The sequence below is a fragment of the Notothenia coriiceps genome, unplaced genomic scaffold, assembly GCF_000735185.1.
Source record: "Notothenia coriiceps isolate Sejong01 unplaced genomic scaffold, NC01 NC01_scaffold00011599, whole genome shotgun sequence".
Taxonomy (NCBI): Eukaryota; Metazoa; Chordata; class Actinopteri; order Perciformes; family Nototheniidae; genus Notothenia; species Notothenia coriiceps.
In genome coordinates, this window is record NW_011344300.1 from 149,956 (window position 1) to 170,522 (window position 20,567).

Below are 20,567 nucleotides of genomic sequence, written 5' to 3' on the forward strand. Positions count from 1 at the left end.
TCCCGATTTGGGAAATATTTTTGTTGCCGAAGCATGTTCAACAAATATTGCACATCATTAGAAATGAAAAATATTAGAATAATAAACAATCATAAACATCTAAAAATAGCATACAAAACGAACCAAAAGAGTGAAAATATATAAGAGTTGACCGTGAAGAAAACATATCTAAACTATCTGATGAATAAAACTCCTATTGAAAGGCTGAATTACAGCTAACACAATTTAAATGTGGGATAATATTTACATTTAGTGTGCAATAATGGGTGCTAGTGGAGTGCACGCGTCTCAAACAAGCCTAGTTTGTTTACAAAATTGCGGCGCAACTTGGTGGGCAGTACCCTGGAAAGAAATCTCTGCGTGAGAAATACAAGGTGTGGCGTGTGAGCGTGTGAATGAGTGAAATGCGTGTGTCTAATGCGTGAGACTTGAGAGCTCTAACTGATGTCATAATTGTTTTCCTTGACAAAATATAAGAGATAGCTAAGATAAGATAACTTAAAATGCATGTGTGCTTAGTACCAGATTGTTATCATACCAGCAATGGGTCTTGCTCGTTCTTTCGCTTCCCGTCTGATGAAAGGACCAGGAGTGGCTGGATCAAGTTAGCTACCTAGCTAGTAGCAAGCACGTTAGTTAGCATTACAGCCTTAGCCTTATTATTTGTATTAGCCTTAAGATGAAGTAACATTAAGTAACCCAAAATGTTAAACAGTAAGAGTAGTAGTCATATTTCGTGAACCCTTTGAAGAGTACTGTTACACCGGTGTGATCATTCTATAATTTTAAGCCCGGATGCCCCCGGTGGAGAAATGCTAACGCTAACGCTACATTAGCATCGGCGATCTTTTCTACTTCATGCTATCTGCACAAATAATTGACATTGAACATTAAAAATATCAGGCCGTTCAGGGAGAATCAAAGGAAGGCAGGCAGCTTTGCATGACATTCTTCTGGACGTGTTTCATTGTGGTGATAGTGAGGGTAGACAATCCCTTTTTTGGCAAGACAGTAGTGACGGCCATCTTGGTGACGTGTGTTGTTGTGCGAGACCAGAAATGTTGTTCATTGAGCGGTTTCACACAAAAAATGTGTTACTTCACAGTTTTACGACACATTTAAAAANTTTGACTTGAAAAAATTATCTTTTAAATTGACAAACACCATATGTGTAATTCGTGGCACAATTCAAACGGGATCGAAAGATAATCTTTCTCTTGCCATTGACTTCAATACATAATTTTTCCGACACCGGAAGGGGAGGGACTTCGCCTTTCACTCGGGCTCACTTCCTGGGGTTTTGGTTCAAGCTCCAACTCTCGCGATACTTTTCTGTTTCCATGCAGAGACTACTTTCCAACATGGCAGCGTCGAGCAGCGCAGAGCAAACGCAGTTGCACGATATGGAGGAGGAAGAAGAAGGAATGGAGGAGAGAGAGATGGAATCAGACGAGGAAAACCGCATGCGAGGAGAAAATTCAGACGAGGAAGAGGACGATTCTTCGGATGATGAGAAAGAAAATGAAGCCGAGATCCAACGCTTGGAGGAGCAGGTAATTAACAACAAGATGCGTTCAGGGACAGAGGAGCTAATGCGAATGAATGGTAAACACAGTCAACTCACAAGCAGATTTAAAACTATGAGCTGCCCTGTCCTGCTTTGGCTTAATAGAAAGTAAACTGTGTCTGTTATCCAAAACAATTCAATGTTATTTATGATACGTCGTCATTCAAATAGCTGTCGTGATTAGTTAGCTTACCTGCTAATCTGTGATGCTAATGGTCACGTGTTATACGCGCCTTTTTTAACGTCTTATTTCAGTGGGGCTTTACAGTTTTCAGGAAGTGCACATCCTAAAGTAGTGGCACAAACAAAGTACATATCAACTATAACTTTACTTGGAGAGACGCGTAGAGAAATAATCTGATGTACCGATAGCAACTTTTTACAGAATTCATAATTGTGTATGTTGCAAGGATACAGTAAACTTTGTATGTCCTGTTCTTCCACTTTATCAGCAGAGAGCAGGTTTATAAAGTTACTGCAGCATTATGCATGTTAATGATGTACATGCAGCTTAAATTTGTTTTACTGCGTTAATGTAATTCTACAGATCCCCATCCATTAGGTTTTTATTATTGTTGGGAAAATACTGAATGTTCTCTTCTAATATCAGAGTAGCACATGATAACAAAGGCCCTACGTAGCTGTGTACGTAACCGGATGTATGATTACCTAGAAGAGCATCAGGACTGTTTTAGGTATATGATAGCTATGTTACAACGATTAACATGCTGATTCAGCCTCTATGGAGATAGACATATGACAAGCATGATCATTTCTGACGTGGGTTTTAGCTAATCCAAACTAAACATTGTATACTGCTTTGAACCGGTATTCTTCCATCTTGTGACTGTGTAACTCCCTCTCTATATATAAGCATGTCAAGGACACTAGTTGTACCAAATGCTCTTCTTCTTGCAAGGATAATAAATACATGTATCCGGATATTGAAGCTCAAGCTGGTGACGAGTGATATTTCCTAACAATAATATATATTGTTTTTGTAATAATTGTATTTAGGAGTCAACTTCATGTTAATTTTGGGGCTGAATTGAATAGTGCTATACTGCACCTGATAGTGCTGGGGATAATGGCAAATACAGCCTTAATGATGATGACATTTTAATTCTAAAATCATGTTAGAATTTATTACATGCATTAGTGTTAGCCAGTTATAAATAATAGACTAGCAAAATCAGTATGGTAAAGTATACATTTTCTGTGTGAAATATTTGAGATTGCTAACACAAATGCCATCATTTAATCCATAATTAAGATATGAATGTTCTCTGGCTGTGGTGCTATATCACAAAGAAGCACAAGTAAATTATGATATGTTTAATTATTCAAGGTCTTAACTTATTTATTCTTTGTTTGATTCTTCAGTTGTCTATCAACGCTTTCGACTACAACTGCCACGTGGATCTCATCAAGCTACTGAAGCAGGAGGGGGAACTTCCCCGTCTGCGAAAAGCAAGGCAGAAGATGAGTGAGCTCTTCCCACTCACTGAAGGTCGGTGCATGTCTCATGGAGTATTAATTGTCAGCCGCTCTAATCATTATTTGCAACTGAAACTAAATTTCCTTAAAACCTGCAGAGATTTGGCTGGAGTGGCTCAAGGATGAGATCCGTCTGACTGAGGAAGAGCCAAACCGGGAGAAAGTATATGAACTCTTTGAGAAAGCAGTGACAGACTATATCTGTGAGTGACCCCCACCATTGGTAACAGCCTTTGATTTGACAGTCAGTTATTTCATGATCTTATGTTTAATCCCATGTATTTATTATACCCAGGTCCAGATATCTGGCTCGAATTTGCTCAGTATTCAATTGGTGGCATGGGCTTGCCAGGTGGGATGGAGAAGGTGAGATCCATCTTTGAGAGAGCTGTGATGGCGGTGGGGCTTCACATGACGAAGGGACAGGCGGTGTGGGAGGCATACCGAGAGTTTGAGAATGTCATCCTGTCAACAGTACAGGTTTGTGTTTCCACCACTAAGATGGTCTTATTCTATATCCTTGATTGCTTTTTGAACACATACACATGCTAGAGTTTTAATTTCAATCATGTACATTTTATTTACACTCTGGCACAAACTGGACTGTTGGTAAATATGGGTTGCTATTGAAATAGACTTTACTAGCTTATATTCATGGGCACATTGTTACAGTCTGTATCAAGCATCATACTCGTTAAGCCTTGCTCAAGATGCTCAACATTTGTATTATGCATATTGATGGGGAAGGGTTTTCACCCATTTCTGTGAATTCACATAGAAACGCTCTGTCTTTTAACAACAGCGCTCTCATTTTAGTGTAGTATCCGTCAGATTTGATTTAACGCCCTGTATTTCATTATCAATCCGTATCGGTCAGTTTATTATTGTGTTGAAGCATACTGTTGAATTATAATCCTTCACTTAACTCAGAGTAAATACGAATAATTTAATTGATACAGTTTAGACTAAATAACTTCCTAAATTGTGACGCCATCTTCTCTGCCTTTTTTCCTCCAGCCTCCCCCTGGCAGGGTTCCCAGCTGCGAGGAGCAAGGGCGTCTGAATGTTCAGCTCGAGCGAATCCACACACTGTTTCGCCGCCAGCTGGCCGTCCCTTTAATGGGTAAGCATGAAGCCTGTTTTGTCCAAAAAGCTGGATTTCTGTTGTAAGGGTTGTCAAAGAGCTGAGTGAGTGGAAATGACAAAATTCCGTTGCATGATGATTTATGGCTGGCACGGTGGTGATGTGTCTTTTTGAAATGCTGTACGCATTATGAAAAAGCATGCTTAGTTGAGTCAGTTAGTTTCAGGAGTGGGCAAAGATACCAGATGGTCTAGTATTGTTTTTTATTTACTGTACCAGCCGAATAGACATCAGGGGCCGTATTCACAAAGGATTTTAGGGCTAAAAGTAGCACCTAAGTCTGGGAGAGCTTAAAAGTCCTCGAGAGGACTCCTAACTCAGTAAGACCTATTCACAAAGAATCTGAAAATGGCTGAGAGACGAAATGCTTTGGAGACAATGGAAGACTGTGAATTGATCAAGAGATATAGGCTAAATCGTGAGGGTATCAAACTTGTTGTGGAATTAGTGCAGGATGCAATAACATCCCCAACTAACAGGAATAACCCGATTAGTCCGGAAATAAAATGTTTGGCAACACTACGATATTTAGCAACAGGGAAAATGCAACTTTGCAATGCCGACGATTTAGGAATATCGCAACCATCAGTCAGCCGTGCCATAAACCAAACCATCAACGCCGGTTTCCTTTGGACAATCAACAACTACAACAGGATCAAAGCCAACTTCACGGCAATGCAGGTATGCCCGGTGTGGTCGGTGCTATTGACGGGACGCACATAAAAATAATTGCGCCATCAAAAGATGAGGACGTGTTCGTCAATAGAAAGAAAGAGTACATTCCATCAACACGCAGATTGTTTTCATTCATCATGATAGGGGGACTTGAACGGTGGTATGGGCTGTTATTGAAAGTGTTTAAGTGCTGGAAATATGCTCATTGGATAATAGTTTGCAGGGTGCTTTTAATTGCCTCCTCGATTTAATGCAATTTACGTATTTTTATTGTTTGCTCTCTCTCTTTAACGTGCATATACAACGTCATTATCGTGGTCTGCACAAACTTGTCATCATGCGTGTATTCTGCTAACTGCACTGTCCATAACTATTTGATAGGAATACATTTCTAGCCTAGGCTATTTCCTTGTTTTAGTGGGCTCGTTTGTGGGATGTTGCGGATGAGTTTCACCGAGACCGCCTACTCTGAACAACCAATCACCGTACTGACCGCTTCTAAACTCATGCACGAGAATCGACGTAATCCATAGCAACGGCGCGTCACTCTTAGTTCACTCTTAGTGATTTATGCTTAGTATGAGTAGGTCTCAGCGGCTTTGTGAATAACTTTTAAGAAAAAACTCCTACGTAAAATGTTTTAGCGCGAGTTAGGAGCACTCCTAGCGGTAAGATAAAATGCTTTGTGAATACGGCCCCTGAACATCAGCAGGAGAGGACTCTTTAAAGTAGAGACACTACATACTGATATACACCGGGGGCCGTATTCACAAAGGATCTTAGGGCTAAAAGTAGCTCCTAACTGGCGAATTTAGGAGAAACTCCTAAGCATAATGGGCGTGTCAGTCTTAAATTTGGGACTCCTAATTTTATTCACTAAGAGCAATTCACAAAGTATTTTAGGCCTAAAAGTAGCACCTAAGTCTGGGAGAGCTTAAAAGTCCTCGAGAGGACTCCTAACTCAGTAAGACCTATTCACAAAGAATCTGAAAATGGCTGAGAGACGAAATGTTTTGGAGACAATGGAAGACTGTGAATTGATCAAGAGATATAGGCTAAATCGTGAGGGTATCAAACTTGTTGTGGAATTAGTGCGGGATGCAATAACATCCCCGACTAACAGGAATAACCCGATTAGTCCGGAAATAAAATGTTTGGCAACACTACGATATTTAGCAACAGGGAAAATGCAACTTTGCAATGCCGACGATTTAGGAATATCGCAACCATCAGTCAGCCGTGCCATAAACCAAACCATCAACGCGCTCTCTAGACCACATATCATCCAACAGTTTATCCGGTTTCCTTTGGACAATCAACAACTACACAGGATCAAAGCCAACTTCATGGCAATGCAGGTATGCCCGGTGTGGTCGGTGCTATTGACGGGACGCACATAAAAATAATTGCGCCATCAAAAGATGAGGACGTGTTCGTCAATAGAAAGAAAGTACATTCCATCAACACGCAGATTGTTTTCATTCATCATGATAGGGGGACTTGAACGGCGGTATGGGCTGTTATTGAAAGTGTTTAAGTGCTGGAAATATGCTCATTGGATAATAGTTTGCGGGGTGCTTTTAATTGCCTCCTTGATTTAATGCAATTTACGTATTTTTATTGTTTGCTCTCTCTCTTTAACGTGCATATACAACGTCATTATCGTGGTCTGCACAAACTTGTCATCATGCGTGTATTCTGCTAACTGCACTGTCCATAACTATTTGATAGGAATACATTTCTAGCCTAGGCTATTTCCTTGTTTTTCGGTGATTTAGTGTCCTCGTTTTTGTGGGATGTTGCGGATGAGTTTCACCGAGACCGCCTACTCTGAACAACCAATCACCGTACTGACCGCTTCTAAACTCATGCACGAGAATCGACGTAATCCATAGCAACGGCGCGTCACTCTTAGTTCACTCTTAGTGATTTATCCTTAGTATGAGTAGGTCTCAGCGGCTTTGTGAATAACTTTTAAGAAAAAACTCCTATGTAAAATGTTTTAGCGCGAGTTAGGAGCACTCCTAGCGGTAAGATAAAATGCTTTGTGAATACGGCCCCAGATGCATTTCCTGTAATATATTAAACCCTTTCTTGTCTGAACATCTCATATTTCTCCCTGCCGTTATGTGGTCTTATGTAAGCAATTGCAAATTGACACGTTCCCGCTGCACACTAAAGGTTACACGTCTCAATGTCACCCTTTTACAATCAGCTAATTCTGTATGTAGTGTATGTATCATTGTTGTTAATGTTAAAAAGTGTCTATAAATGTTGGCAAAAATTGTTGCTTTGCAGACATGGAAGCCACCTTTGCCGAGTACGAGGAGTGGTCTGAACAGGAGGTGGCTGAGACGGTCATGATTCAGTACAGAAAGGCTTTGCAGCAGTTGGCCAAGTGCAAACCCTTGGAAGAAGCACTGGTAACTGACTTGAATTGAACATTTTGACCCTTACACTTCTCCTCCTTTTTAAGGGTTTGAATATTGTGATGCAATGCCTAACGTCTGTTGTCTTTTCCCAGATATTAGCAGAACCTCCTAAGATGGCGGAGTATCAGGCCTTCCTCGACTTTGAACTAAAGGAGGGCGACCCGGCACGGATCCAGATCATCTATGAGCGGGCCCTGGCTGAGAACTGCCTGGTACCGGACATGTGGACCAAATACACAACCTATCTGGTGAGTATTGGTTCCCAGTCCAACTGTATTGCTTACTGTGTAGAGTTTGGACTTGTTCATATAGCATTACCTCCCAGGCCTACTCTTAATGAACTACACAGTGATTTCTCTAACAGCTCTTCTTGGACTAGATTCATGGGTCATTTTTGTTATGTCTTTTCTCCTTTAAACACTATAATTGGACAAAACCCAGTGAAACATCAGGCTGATAATAATTTGAATCATCTTTCTTAACCTCTTGAGCCCGATTGCACCCGGTACCGGGGTCAGACGCAGCATCTATGCAAGATACACAATCCCAGGACTTGTTAACATTTAACAACCTATTAATGTGGCATACCCACTTAACGGGAAGAAACTCAGCTAACAGCCGATAATAACCATTATTGCCTAAACGGAAATTAAATTCCAACACCAAGCGTCTAAATCAGCAGTTAACGAAAACGTGCTAACGGTGCATGCGCACATAAGTGGTGATAGCGATTTTTCTACTTCGTGCTATCTGCACAAATGACATGTCATATGAAGGCTTAGATTCCACAGAGTCCATTGGTATAAGTCTCATCCCTGTAAAACTCACTGAACTAGCAGCCAGGAAAGAGCAACAAACAACTTCACTTTACAGAGCCATAACTGTCTAACCATAATGTGTCTTACCTTTGCTGTTTTGTGATCAAAAGCTGTGTTCAAGGGCATAAAAACGTTGCTGAAGGTTAATCCAATGTCTCTGCGTCACTTTGAAATGATTACTGAGACGGGGTATAATGTTGAGCAGGCTGGGGCGTCTGCTTTGTAGCATGCTGTGTTTGTGAATTTTAACTGACAAATGGAAATGTTTACATGGATTTATGAACTGCCCCTCGATTCTATTGGCTCTAACGGTTACAACGAGGTGTCAATCACCGAATTTGACCAATGGGTTCCAGAGATAGGTCCCCGCTTAAAGTATAAGGTCTGACTACAGCTCGCTCCTCATAACGCAGCGGAACGCACAGCAGATTACAAGAACAGTGATTTCTTTGCATTTAGGAATTAAGGAAAAAGGGTTATACCGCGGAGAAGGTACTGACCATTCTGGCTGCTGATAGCGGGGAAGGTGTTTTACCTGTTGACTCTGCGTCGGATGATGAGGACCTCCAGCAGCCAGGGATGGACCCGGACAGTAGTGACTCAGATTATGAACTTTCATCAACGGAAAGGTATGTAATCTCTCTTTTTTATTGATTACTTATTTATTTGGTGTAATATTATTCATCTATCCTTATTATTCTGCAATGAATTTAGTAAATTCACACACTCAACCTGGATGGTGTGTTGGTTTCCCCTTACAGGGCTTATTTACCTCAACATCCATATAGTGTTAACTGTCTGTCTGAATTTTCAAAAGTATAAGCCAGTGGATTAATCAATTTGTTTTTTTTTCACAGTGATGAAGATTATGTGCCTAAAATGGCTGCTTCCAGTAAGATACGGCCATCAACACGTACCCCTCAGCCCCGGCTACGCCACTCCACTCGACGGGCTTCTGCTCCCCCTCCTCAGCCATCACCTTCCTCATCTGTTTCCAAATCACCCAAAGTGACGCAGAACAAAAGAAAAACCAAAGCATCATGTAAATCAGCAAAACCCAGGACGCGTGGCCTAGGTGAGTCTTCCTCTCCTGGAATGACTGAGGAAGAACTCGGGTGGCACAACGGAGAGGAGAAAGACCAAAGACCAGAGCCACTGAGGTTCATGCCAGCCAGGGTCCCAGGCCCAACATTTGACACCACCTCAGCGTGGCCTCCCTTTTCCCTTTTCAGACTTTTTTTTAGTGCTTCCGTGGTTCATACTCTCATTGAAAACACAAATGCAAACGCCCTGAAGAGATTCCAGGCTGGAAATAAGTATGTTTGGAAAGTGCTGACTGAGAGGGATTTTTATATTTTCTTGACCATTGTCATTTTCACAGGCCTCGTCCACGTTCCCCACAGATCAGACTACTGGTCGAAGAAAAGTCCATATGACTTCCCATTCCCAGCTGACAAAATGTCACGGGAACGCTTTGAAGCCATCTTGTGGTCGCTGCACATGAGCAACCCTGAAGAAGACGAGGAAAACGAGCGCAAAAAGAACACAGAAGAGTACGACAGACTTTTCAAGATCAAGCCCCTGTACACCGACATCATCACTGCATGCAAAACACATTTCCAGCCCTATCAAAACATTTCTATAGATGAGAGGATGGTGGCATCCAAGGCCCGCCTCAGCACGAAACACTACAAGCCCAGAAGGTGGGGGTACAAACTGTGTGTGCTGTTGGATTCCTCAACGGCATACACCTGGAATTTCATTGTGCAAACGGGGAAGAGTAAGCTCACCACAGGCCAGGGACTCGGCTACTCCTCCGTGATGGACCTCCTGCCATTGCCTCTGCTCGGTGGGGGCTACGCACTCTTTGTGGAAAACTTTTACACCAGCCCTGCCCTCTTTGAGGATTTGTCCACACAAAACATTGGCTGTTGTGGGACCATTAGAACAAATCAAATTGGTTTTCCACAGAATGAGTCGAATGACCTACCGAAAAAGGCTGAAAGGGGAGATTTGCGGTGGATAAGGAAAGGCAAAGTCCTGTTCGTGAAGTGGATGGACAGATGTGAAGTGTCCATGTGCTCCACAGTGCACGAAGCCTTCAGTGGACAGACTGTCAGGCGGAAAGTGAAAGAGGCTGGTGTGTCGCAGGCTAAGACTGTTTGCATTCCTGACGCTGTAGTGGACCACAATCAAAACATGGGCGTCAGGGATGTGTCCGACGCTTTGATTGCGCACTACAACGTTCACAACAAAAACATGAAATGGTACAAGGCTTTTTTTTACCGTTTTATGGACATTTCATTGATGAACAGCTTCGTCCTCCACAAGGAGCTGTACAAGATGAGGAATTACCCCAGCAGCATCAAGCCACACACCCAGAAGTCTTTCAGGGAGCAGCTTGCTGCAGAAATGTTGGAGTTTGCTGAAGGCTCTGCAGCACCACCATCCCCCCCACCACTCAAATGCATGCCCATGTATTATGGGGAGGATGGGACCCAATCGAGGAAGTACTGCAGGAAGTGCCATGATTCTGGCATCTTCAGGGTGAAGACACCTGTGTTCTGCATTAAGTGCCAGGTCCCTCTGTGCTTGACTTCAAAAAGAAACTGTTACCAGGAGTGGCACGACCAACTATTCTAACATTCAGGATGCATAAAGTTTTTGCAGTGTGTTGTTTTTTTACAAAAAAAGTGATTAGATTTTTTTTCTTTGCCACTTTATTTTAGAATGTTGTTTTTTTTGTATATTCTGTATATTGTGTATAAATACATCTGCTCCAGTTGGAGTCAAACTTCATTTCCTGTGTATGTTTTTTTTGTTGAATGGGGGAAATGGTATAGAGGTCTGGGTGCATTTTCAAAAACAGTTGTATTTGGATAGAATGAATACCTATAGTGATATATTAATACAATTTAGTTTTACAGTCTGGTACCTGAGAAAGGTCAAATGGCACCGTTTGGTGAGTAGGCCTGGACCTACCTGTGCTAAACCTCTCTAAGAAATGTAAAGTTTCACTTTAATTAGCACCTATCCTGAGTCTGATCCCTAAAGTATCTGGGCTACTCTTCCATTATTCAAGGATGGTTTTCCCTATAAATAATGTGGTTTTCTTAGGTGGAGTTTTTATTTTTTTATTACTAGGTTCAGTCTGAATTTACTCTGAAACTGCAACATCTTCAGTGTTTCTCCTACCATTGTCTTGGAGGGGGGACGTCCCCCTGAAATTCAAGGTGTTTAAAAATAAAAATTAAAAAAACGTCCTCAGTGCTCTTTTATTAAATTAAACGCTTTCATTTTAAGTTGTGAGTTTAGTGTTTTTGACCCTAAGATGCATTAATCAATAACAATAATCCTCAGCTCCTTTCTGTGCTCCATTAGAAGCTGCTGGGACTCCCAGCAGCTTCTAATGGAGCCTTCTGAGTAAATCGCCAGAACGCCGACACCTCCTCATCTCCACCGCTCCCATGTTTTCTTTTGTGTTGCCATAAATTAGTCTCTCTGCGTTTGTGCGCTGGGCTAATGCTAATACGAGGATAATAAAATGGAGGCTTCACAAAACTTTTTCGGAGTTTTACGGGGCGTGGTTTGCATTCCGCCCAGCCAATCAGAAATAGGAACCCTTTTCTCCCACGAAAGTCCCTGCTCTCTAGCAGGGACGGAAAGGGAGGTGGAAAGGTTCTCATGAACTAATTTTAGTTCCGGAATTTTTTGGTTTGAACGCTACATTTCGGAACTAAAGTGGGAAAAGTACTGTGGTGTGAAAACGCCAACTGCTTTGATAACAAGATTATTCATACTTTTAGTTGTGAAGATATACTCATTAATTCTGGGAAGAAATGTGGTTACGAATAAAGTCAACTCTTTAAATCTTTAAAATAAAATCTCTAGCTTGTATTCGATTATTTTAACCATTTAGTTATTTGTTCCCTCAGGACCGTCAGCTGAAGTTTAAAGACCTGGTTCTCTCCTCACATGAGCGAGCGGTGAGGAACTGCCCGTGGACGATGGGTCTGTGGAAGAGCTACCTCCTGGCTCTGGAGCGGTATGACGCTGACCACGCCACCGTCTCAGGTAAACACTTTCTGCCTCGCTGTTTTCATGCTGCTGTGTTTCATATGTGACCAAAATCCCAGAGCTTTGTTCCTGTAACGCTGAACCTGCTGCCCATGTCTTTATCTTCCACACAGATGTTTTTGAAAAGGCGCTGATTGCAGGTTTTATTCAAGCGACGGATTATGTGGAAATTTGGCAGGCATTCCTCGACTACCTGAGGAGACGTGTTGATTTCAGCAAAGGTGAGAGCGGTACTGAATGTGTCTTTGTTCTTGGAAACTATTGACTTTCCTTCTTGTTTCCTTGCTAACGGTGTTACTTGTGATTTTTGCAGAATCAAGTAAAGAGTTGGAGGAGCTGCGAGGGTCTTTCGCCCGGTCTCTGGAATACATGAAGCAAGATGTTGAAGAAAGTACGTGGATTTCCGCCGGACTGAGGTTTACTTCTGGTGTTTTAGTTTTGCCTTTCAAATCATTCATTGTCTTGTTTCCCTGTAGGATTTGGTGAAAGTGGAGATGCTTCTTGTATCATAATGCAGATCTGGGCAAGGATCGAGGTAAGAAGTGTTACTATGACAACCATTTACTATAGTTACAATGAGCCTGTCTAATTTTTAATCCCGGTAATAGCTCAAGTGTCTAAAGCTACTATGATGTGCTTAATTTACCATAAAATCAGATTTTAAACAGCAACTTACTTTTTAAAAACGCCACAGTATTATTCACACAAGGTCATGTTTGTGTATTTTGAGATATACAACCTCACCGTCACGTGTAATATGGAAACTATCTGCACAAATGAACACCTCTTAATGTTTTCTTCTCCTCACCAGGCCCTCCACTGCAAAAACATCCAAAAGGCCAGAGAGCTGTGGGACAGCATCTTGTCAAAAGGGAATGCAAAATATGCCAACATGTGGCTGGAGTACTATAACCTTGAAAGGTATGTAAAACAAGTCAAACATGACAAACAGGAAATGAAGTGCTGATGCGTTTTGAGCCACAACTTGTATTTGGTGTCCCTTATGTTATTTTTTATTCATTTCTTCCCTTCTTTATCCTTAGGTCTTATGGAGACAACGCTCACTGTCGGAAGGCTCTCCACAGAGCAGTTCAATGCACCTCAGATTACCCTGAGCACGTCTGTGAAGTCCTGCTCACATTCGAGAGGGTGGAAGGTGAGTCCAGATATAAAAATCCAACTCAACATTAAAACCAAGACGTTTCTCATAGATTACAGCATGTCTGTGTTTCGCGACCTCATCTACAGGTTCTCTGGAGGACTGGGACGTGGCGGTGCTGAAGACCGAGACCCGGCTGAACCGAGTCAATGAGCAACGAGCGAAGGTAAGAGCACCTATCAGCTCTGCACATACCAGGTGAAATGTTGAGCTGCCGTTTAGCTAATGTAACCTTGTTCTGCACTCCTGTTAGGCTGCTGTGAAGGAAGCTAACCACGCCCGCCAAGAGGAGGACCGAGGGGATCAGCGGCAGAAGAACAAAGCAGACAAGAAGGGTCAGAAGAAGGGTCAGAAGGGACCAGGAGCTGTGTTGAAGAGGAAAGCAACGCAGGATGATCACCATAACGATTGGAACAATGACTCGGGTAAATAATCTTATAAAGTAAATCAAATGATCTTGAAAACGTTGTGTTTTATCGTAAACTATGCTTAAAAATAATCATAGTGTAGTGACTTGAAATGTGTGAAATATTTATGTATTTTGTTCAAGCGGGAGAGAAATCATGCTAGTTCACATTTAAAAGAAATTCAGTGTAATTACCCTGATCTTTGTCGAGCCGTGTTCTGTGAGGGAATTGGGATGGGATCATCTTTGAAAAAAACACTTCAATTCAATGTTTAGGAATATAAAGGAACTCTTGGTTTATTATTAATTGTTCTTTCCCTTTGTGACGGAACTAGCTCCTAAAAGACGTAGAGGAACTAGGGACGGCGCCACAGAGGAGAACATGGAGACTGAGGCGGGGAGGAACCCCCCACCCGGCTATAAGCCCGGCAACAAAAGAGCCCAGCAGGGGTCCGCCGCCCAGAGTCAGAACGATGAGAAGCCAGAGCTGCGTAACGATGACTGCAGTGTCTTCATCAGCAACCTGGCGTACACCCTGGAGGAGCCAGAAGCCAAGCTCCGGGCGCAGTTTGAGAGCTGCGGTCCCATCGCACAGGTTCGCCCCGTCTTCGCCACCAAAGGCACCTTCAAAGGCTACGGCTATGTGCAGTTTGAATCCGCAGTGTCTGTCGCTGAAGCCCTGAAGCTGGACCGACGGGAAGTGGAGGGCAGGCCCATGTTTGTGTCTCCCTGTGTGGACAAAAAAGAGAATCCCGACTTTAAGGTAAATGTGAACATGTTTCAAAATGTAGACATGTCTGGTTTTTTTCTGCAGGTCTTGAAAGTCTAAACTTCTGAAGAAAAATATATATCTTAAATGTATTTCTGTGGTATCAGTAAACCCTGTAGAAACCCTTATAATGAGCCGTACAAGTAACCACAATAATGTCCCCGTAGATCTTTAAATACAACACGACCATGGAGAGGCAAAAACTCTTCATCTCCGGGCTGCCGTTCTCGTGCACTAAAGAGCAACTGGAGGAAATCTGCAAAAGTCACGGCACCGTCAAAGACCTTCGCCTGGTCACGTATCGCTCTGGAAAACCCAAGGTGAGACAGAACAGTGTCCTGACCTTTAATATAGTCCTCCTGGTTTAGCTAATGATTAGCCCCTCTGACCACACGATGCTGAACAGAGTCATGGGGCAGAGGCAGCTGCTGTCGGTGTATTAACAGTCTCTCGCTGTGTGTCTCTGCAGGGTCTGGCGTATGTTGAGTTTGCCGACGACACCCAGGCGTCTCAGGCCGTTCTGAAAATGGACGGCATGGACATCGGGGAAAACAAAATCTGTGTTGCGATAAGTAACCCCCCGCGGAGAAATATGATGGATAAACCCGGTTTCGACAGAACGGACTTAATGCCTCGGCAGGTCTTTGGAGGGTAAGCGAACGGATATTTTCTGAAAGTCTTGCCTCTATATTATCCGTACCTGTACTAACTAGGTTTTGTATGTTTCCAAAGGAGAGGCAGAGGGCGCACGCAGCTGTCGTTGATCCCTCGATCCCTGCACCGGCAGAGTGAGCCTGTGAGCAAAGTAAAGAACGGAACCGTAGATGCGGAGGCGTCGGGAGAAAGCAGCGCAGCCGGAGAGACGAAACCTTTGTCAAACTCAGACTTTGCCAGGATGCTTCTCAGCAAGTGAGAGGAAGAGGAAGAGGAGGAGGAGAGAAATATGACTGCCTTCGGACCGAAAGCCATCTTGTGTCCTTACAAATACGTCTTTGAGAGTTTTCTGTATTTGGTTAGCTGGCTTCCCTTTAACCTCAGTCCTGTCAGGTGGCCAACCTCCTGCCCTCCGTCGGAAAGACTTCACCAGTGTGACAGATTGTTTTCATTTTTGCTTGTTTGAAGCTAGATGGCTGGGTATTTTATAAAAAGAAAGTGTATAATATTTGTGTGTAAATATATTGTATCTAAAATGATACGCCTCGTGTTGCAAAGTGTCTTCTTTTGTTGTGAATTGTGAAACAAAATAAGAGAAGCAAACAGCGGAGTATCTTTTTTAAATAGTCGTAACAGATAAACTAGTTAATGTTGTTTTAAAAAAGTGAGATGCAAAAGTTCAGCTGTGGTGTGTGTGGGTGTGAGTGTGTGTGTGTGTGTGTGTGTGGTGTGTGTGTGGTGTGTGTACAGAAGATGGATGTACTACAATAATGAAAAGATATTCTCCAGATGTTTTCAGGAAACTTCTTTTTCTCTGAAGACAAAGTTAACAAGGCTAGCAATTACTTTGTATGACTATAGTACAGCTTATTTTCATAATACCATCTGTGAGTTACCATCTGCTATTAACCATCAGTATTATGATGCTATAGAGTTTACAGGGTCATTACAATACTAGTTATTTGGCTTTAAATCAGCCTGAGGGCATATTAGAATAAACTTCCCTGTCATCACGTCAAACCATTGACTGGACTGCTCTAAGTACACGTTCTCTGCTTTTATACATCACTGTTAATATCACCTGTCTGTTCAGGGTGAAAACCTCCATCATCAAATCACCTATATTGTGTTGGAAACTACCCATAATACCCTCACCTTGCGACACTCGCATGTGAGCGATAGATAAGAAACATTTCTACGTGGCTCTTTCGATGGCTGCAGTCTTTATTTGCAAAGATGAGTGGATCTACATATATTGTATTTTAAAAATGGATTGTTTCAAGTAAAATGTAGATTTGTAGTTTATTTTCAGTATCTCAGCTGTTCAAATTGTTATTTTTCTTACATTTAGGTAAATAAACTGTATCTTGACGTTCGACTATTGACAGGAATATGACTTCATCTTAGGCTCTAGATAACTGATGGCCATTTTATATTTTTTTCAAGCTGACAAAATAATTAATCGACTATTTAATAAAAAATATGTTACCTGAAATGGTTTATAATTTAAGAAACATTCATTCATTTTGGGTGTTAGGAGATGACCATACATGCTAGAAAGTATATGTGCAACTAAAACCTAAGTTCAGTTTTATTAATGTGACGTGGTTTACTTTGTAATCATTGAAGTCTTCATCACACTTCAGGTCTGCGGCTCCTTCAAAATGAAAGGAGAACCTATGCAGTTTTTCCTCTTCTGTCTTCTGAGGTTATGAGCCGACCATTACTCAAGTTTGTTTTCATAATGTTCTGTATGATCATTTAAAAAAAGGTTAACCAGTTTGTTTATAAAGTATAAATACATTTTCAAAACAAATGGAATACAAGCTATATGTATTGCTCTCACCACAGTGGCCTAATCTAAAAAATAGAAATACGTCTCGTCACCTATTTTCTGTCTAATACTAAAAGGTTCATCTGTGTTTTGTATAATTTATGTAGTAAATGTTTGGAAGTTGCTATAAAGGCTAAGAATAGATGGTGTTTCTGTGTTCAAAGTATTTAATTACCATTTTACCCCTTGTGTTTTTGGGTCCTGTTTAAAAAAGGAAAATAATCATGTTTTAAAACTGGTTTTTAATAAAGTCATGTCAATCATCTTTGATGCCAGTGTGACAGCCACAGCTTTGTTCAGTCTAAAACAATTCATAACCTAAAGACATGATACAAGTGAATAGAACACGTTTATTTTAAAATAAATAAATCAGAAACACAAGTGCTTACAGTGTTATGACACTTCATATTTCCTATCCGAGAGATAGATCAATAACAAATGTTCACACCCACTCTACACATTTGCTCTTAAAGCATACCAAGTCAGATGTCATGATAAGAAAACGTTTCTTTCGTCTGGTCAAATGTAGATTGTATTTTAAAGATCTCTGAAATTCATTAACACTAAGGGAATATGGTTACTAGCAAAAAGTGGGGAAAAGGTTTATTTTCAATGACAAAACAAACCGTAACAGCACATTTTCAATTCAACACCCTGTGGAGGAATTCATTACCTTAAAACCTAAACTTGATTATAGAGGATAAGGTAGAATATGGCCATAAGGCAATTGAACACATGGTAGGGTTGTAATTAAAGAGCTTTTAGACTCCCCTTCCCTGTGTATCTAGTTGTGAATGGGAATGGTCTGTTGGCAGTCGGGACAGGCCTGGTCCTCGCTGGCCCCCGGCAGCCCCACAGCATGCTCCGTTGTAGAAATCAACAATGTGTCCAATGTCATCTCTGTACATTTGGCTATAAAGCGAATGAAGGGTCGTACATCTCCCTCATTAGCTGTGTCTAGAGCTGCGTAATACTCTGCCCTTTGTTCTTTGCGGATAGTGACTGGTGGGTATCGCGCTTGCATGAGCACGAGGTTCATGAGCAGTCGTGACGTGCGTCCGTTACCGTCGACAAATGGGTGCACATAGACCAGTTTGTAGTGGGCGAGAGCTGCGTACTCCACAGGGTGCATCTGCAGGGCGTCCTCGGAGTTGAGCCACTGAACCAGCTCCTGCATGTGTCTCTGCAGGTCCCGAGGGTGGGGGGGGATGTGATGGCCCACAAATACCTGGTTGGTGCGCAGCCTCCCTCCCTCCACAGGGTCCACGTAGCCCAGCACCCGGCGGTGGATCCCCAGGATGTCACTGACGTCCATGGTTCCTGCTCTGGACAGCAGCGAGGTGTTGATGTACTTCATGGCTGCGTCCACCCCGATGGCCTCGTTCTGCTCCTGTAAGCTCTTCCCAGCGACGGCGTAACGCGTCTCGAGGATGTGACGGATCTCAGACAGAGTGAGCGTGCTGCCTTCAATGGCCACCGTGTGGTAAATGTGGTGGTAGTAGGTCTCCTCCATCACCCTGCGGAGGGCAGAGTTGCCTTTAGGAATGGACATAAGCCGGCGCACTTTACTGTCAATGATGCCAAAGTAACGCTGGTCGATCTCTTCCACCAGGGGAGAAGTCCGGTCCCGGCTCACTAAAGCTCTCTCATTACACGGGGAGATGGCCAAGGCCTTGGTGTAGAGATGGTCTGCCTGGACCACGTCCTTCTCCTCTTCCAGGATGGTCCCCAGCTCCGTCAGGGCATCCACAAAGTCTGGATTCATGCCGAGTGCATGCACCAGCAGTTTATGAGCCTTCTCGCGCTTCCCAAGTTTTCTCATCTCCAGAGCCAGCTGCAGCGCCGCCTTGGCCTCAAGCTTCATTTCTGCAAACACAACATTACAGACGGTCAACTCCAGCAAATGTGAAACAGTTGGAGATAATAATACAGTCTATTCATCAGAGGTGGAAGAAGTACTCAGATCCTGTACTTAATAAAAATATAAGTAACAGAAAGTAGGAATACTCCCGTTTTAAAAAATGTTACTAAAGTAAAAGTACAAAAGTATTAGCACCAAAGTAAACTCACCAAGTACCAAAAGTAAAAGTACTCATTATGCAGATTGGCCCCTTTCAGAATCATATATATATTATATGTGTAGGTTATAATTATTGATATATGTATCAAGCTGGTAAAGGTGGAGCTAATTTCAAATAATTGGGAATTGAATCCAGGTGTATCTATACAGTCTTTTTTAAGCGTTGATTCTATTGTTTATCATTAATCTATATCTGCAAAGTAACTAAAAGGTACTACATAAATGTATTGGAGTAAAAGTAAAATATTTACCGCTGAAATGTAGAGGAGTAGAAGTACAAAGTATCATAACATGGAAATACTCAAGTAAAGTACCTCAACGTTGTACTTACAAAAGTACAGTACTTAAGTAAATGTACGTAGTTACTTTACACCACAGATATACATTAAGTTAATAAATACACCTGTTCTTGTTCGTACCATTGCTCGGCTTGGACCTGAGTGGCAGCACGTCCAGGGCCGTGAAGGGGACCGTGAGGCTGGTGGTCTGCACCGCTGCAGGCCGCTGAGAGCCGCCCCCCATCCGGCAGCGGAGCAGAGAGAGGCCCCTCAGCGCGGAACAGCACTGATCCTCCTTCCGCACCAGGGGCATCAGGACCACCACCAGAGACCCGAGGAGCACACACAGCAGCGGGCACCATCCTCCAAGGAGCCGCCCGCCGGTGTAACGACACACCGTCACAGCAGCCATGATGGTCCCCGGTTAAACCTTCCATCCTCCAGTGATACGGTTCCCCATGAAGATCAACCCCGGCTAGGAGAGCAGAAAACAGACTGACAGGAGGTAAAAGCGGTCCCCATGACAGCTGGAAACTACCGACACTACAGAGGATATACCAAACTGTTACCAAACTTTTAAAGCTTGAAAGTAAGGTATCGTTAGTTAAGTTAACTTAGCTCTCTGTCGCTACTATTTAACTCGAAGCTGAAACTAAAAACAACGACTTTATTCACGAATAAACGGCCATTAACCTATTGTCAGCGTCAGTACAGTTTGTACGTTGTGTTCACAAAATACCAATAATACACATCATCGACTTCCTGGTTCGCTCCGAACATGTTAACATCCCGCAATATCATTGGCCAGAAGTTTATTGAAGGACGGTGCTGATTGGCTGAAAACGCAGCACACCAAACGGTTCGTAACAGATTCTGATTGGTTACATTTTTTTCCGGCCACGCAGTGTGCAAGAGCAGCAAATTAAAAGCATGCAAAAACATTCCTCCTTTTGAAAAGGTAAAACAGGAATAGTCAAGATAGATATTTATTGTGTTTCACGTTTGCAATTCAATTATGAAACTTCTATTTAAACGTTTTTTATGTTAATTCGCCTACCGTATTTATTTCTGTTTGTATACAATTATTAATTAGTAATATATAGGCCTACACCTAACGAGTTGACTTGTTGAACATTCAGATTTATTTTTTGAAGTGTGTTTCTTTCCTCAATAGTTT

The 20,567-nt window shown here is 42.3% G+C and overlaps 2 protein-coding genes across 4 annotated transcripts; one reads left to right on the top strand and one right to left on the bottom strand.

Annotated features, from left to right (window-relative positions):
* The first annotated feature begins 1,340 nt into the window (after positions 1 to 1,340).
* sart3 (spliceosome associated factor 3, U4/U6 recycling protein) lies at positions 1,341 to 17,297 on the top strand. 3 transcript variants are annotated; one of them, XM_010772706.1, is made up of 19 exons: positions 1,341 to 1,553; positions 2,951 to 3,077; positions 3,163 to 3,267; positions 3,360 to 3,544; positions 4,082 to 4,187; positions 7,182 to 7,306; positions 7,408 to 7,563; positions 12,069 to 12,207; positions 12,324 to 12,431; positions 12,524 to 12,601; positions 12,687 to 12,745; positions 13,022 to 13,131; positions 13,254 to 13,366; positions 13,459 to 13,535; positions 13,623 to 13,794; positions 14,108 to 14,538; positions 14,712 to 14,864; positions 15,014 to 15,195; positions 15,277 to 17,297. In XM_010772706.1, the coding sequence occupies exons 1-19, from the start codon at positions 1,341 to 1,343 to the stop codon at positions 15,455 to 15,457; spliced, it is 2,820 nt and encodes a 939-aa protein (XP_010771008.1). In that variant the 3' UTR covers positions 15,458 to 17,297. The 3 variants fall into 3 exon arrangements, with proteins under 3 accessions (XP_010771008.1, XP_010771009.1, XP_010771007.1); XM_010772707.1 differs by having other exon boundaries at positions 14,111 to 14,538; XM_010772705.1 differs by lacking the exons at positions 12,069 to 12,207; positions 12,324 to 12,431; positions 12,524 to 12,601; ... (7 more) ...; positions 15,014 to 15,195; positions 15,277 to 17,297 and adding exons at positions 8,593 to 8,762; positions 8,991 to 10,932.
* A 65-nt stretch (positions 17,298 to 17,362) lies between these two features.
* ficd (FIC domain protein adenylyltransferase) lies at positions 17,363 to 20,164 on the bottom strand. The gene is made up of 2 exons (XM_010772708.1): positions 19,532 to 20,164; positions 17,363 to 18,898 (listed from the first exon to the last, which is right to left on the bottom strand). Exons 1-2 carry the CDS (start codon positions 19,800 to 19,802, stop codon positions 17,817 to 17,819), a joined length of 1,353 nt encoding a protein of 450 aa, XP_010771010.1. The 5' UTR covers positions 19,803 to 20,164; the 3' UTR covers positions 17,363 to 17,816.
* Positions 20,165 to 20,567: the final 403 nt, after the last annotated feature.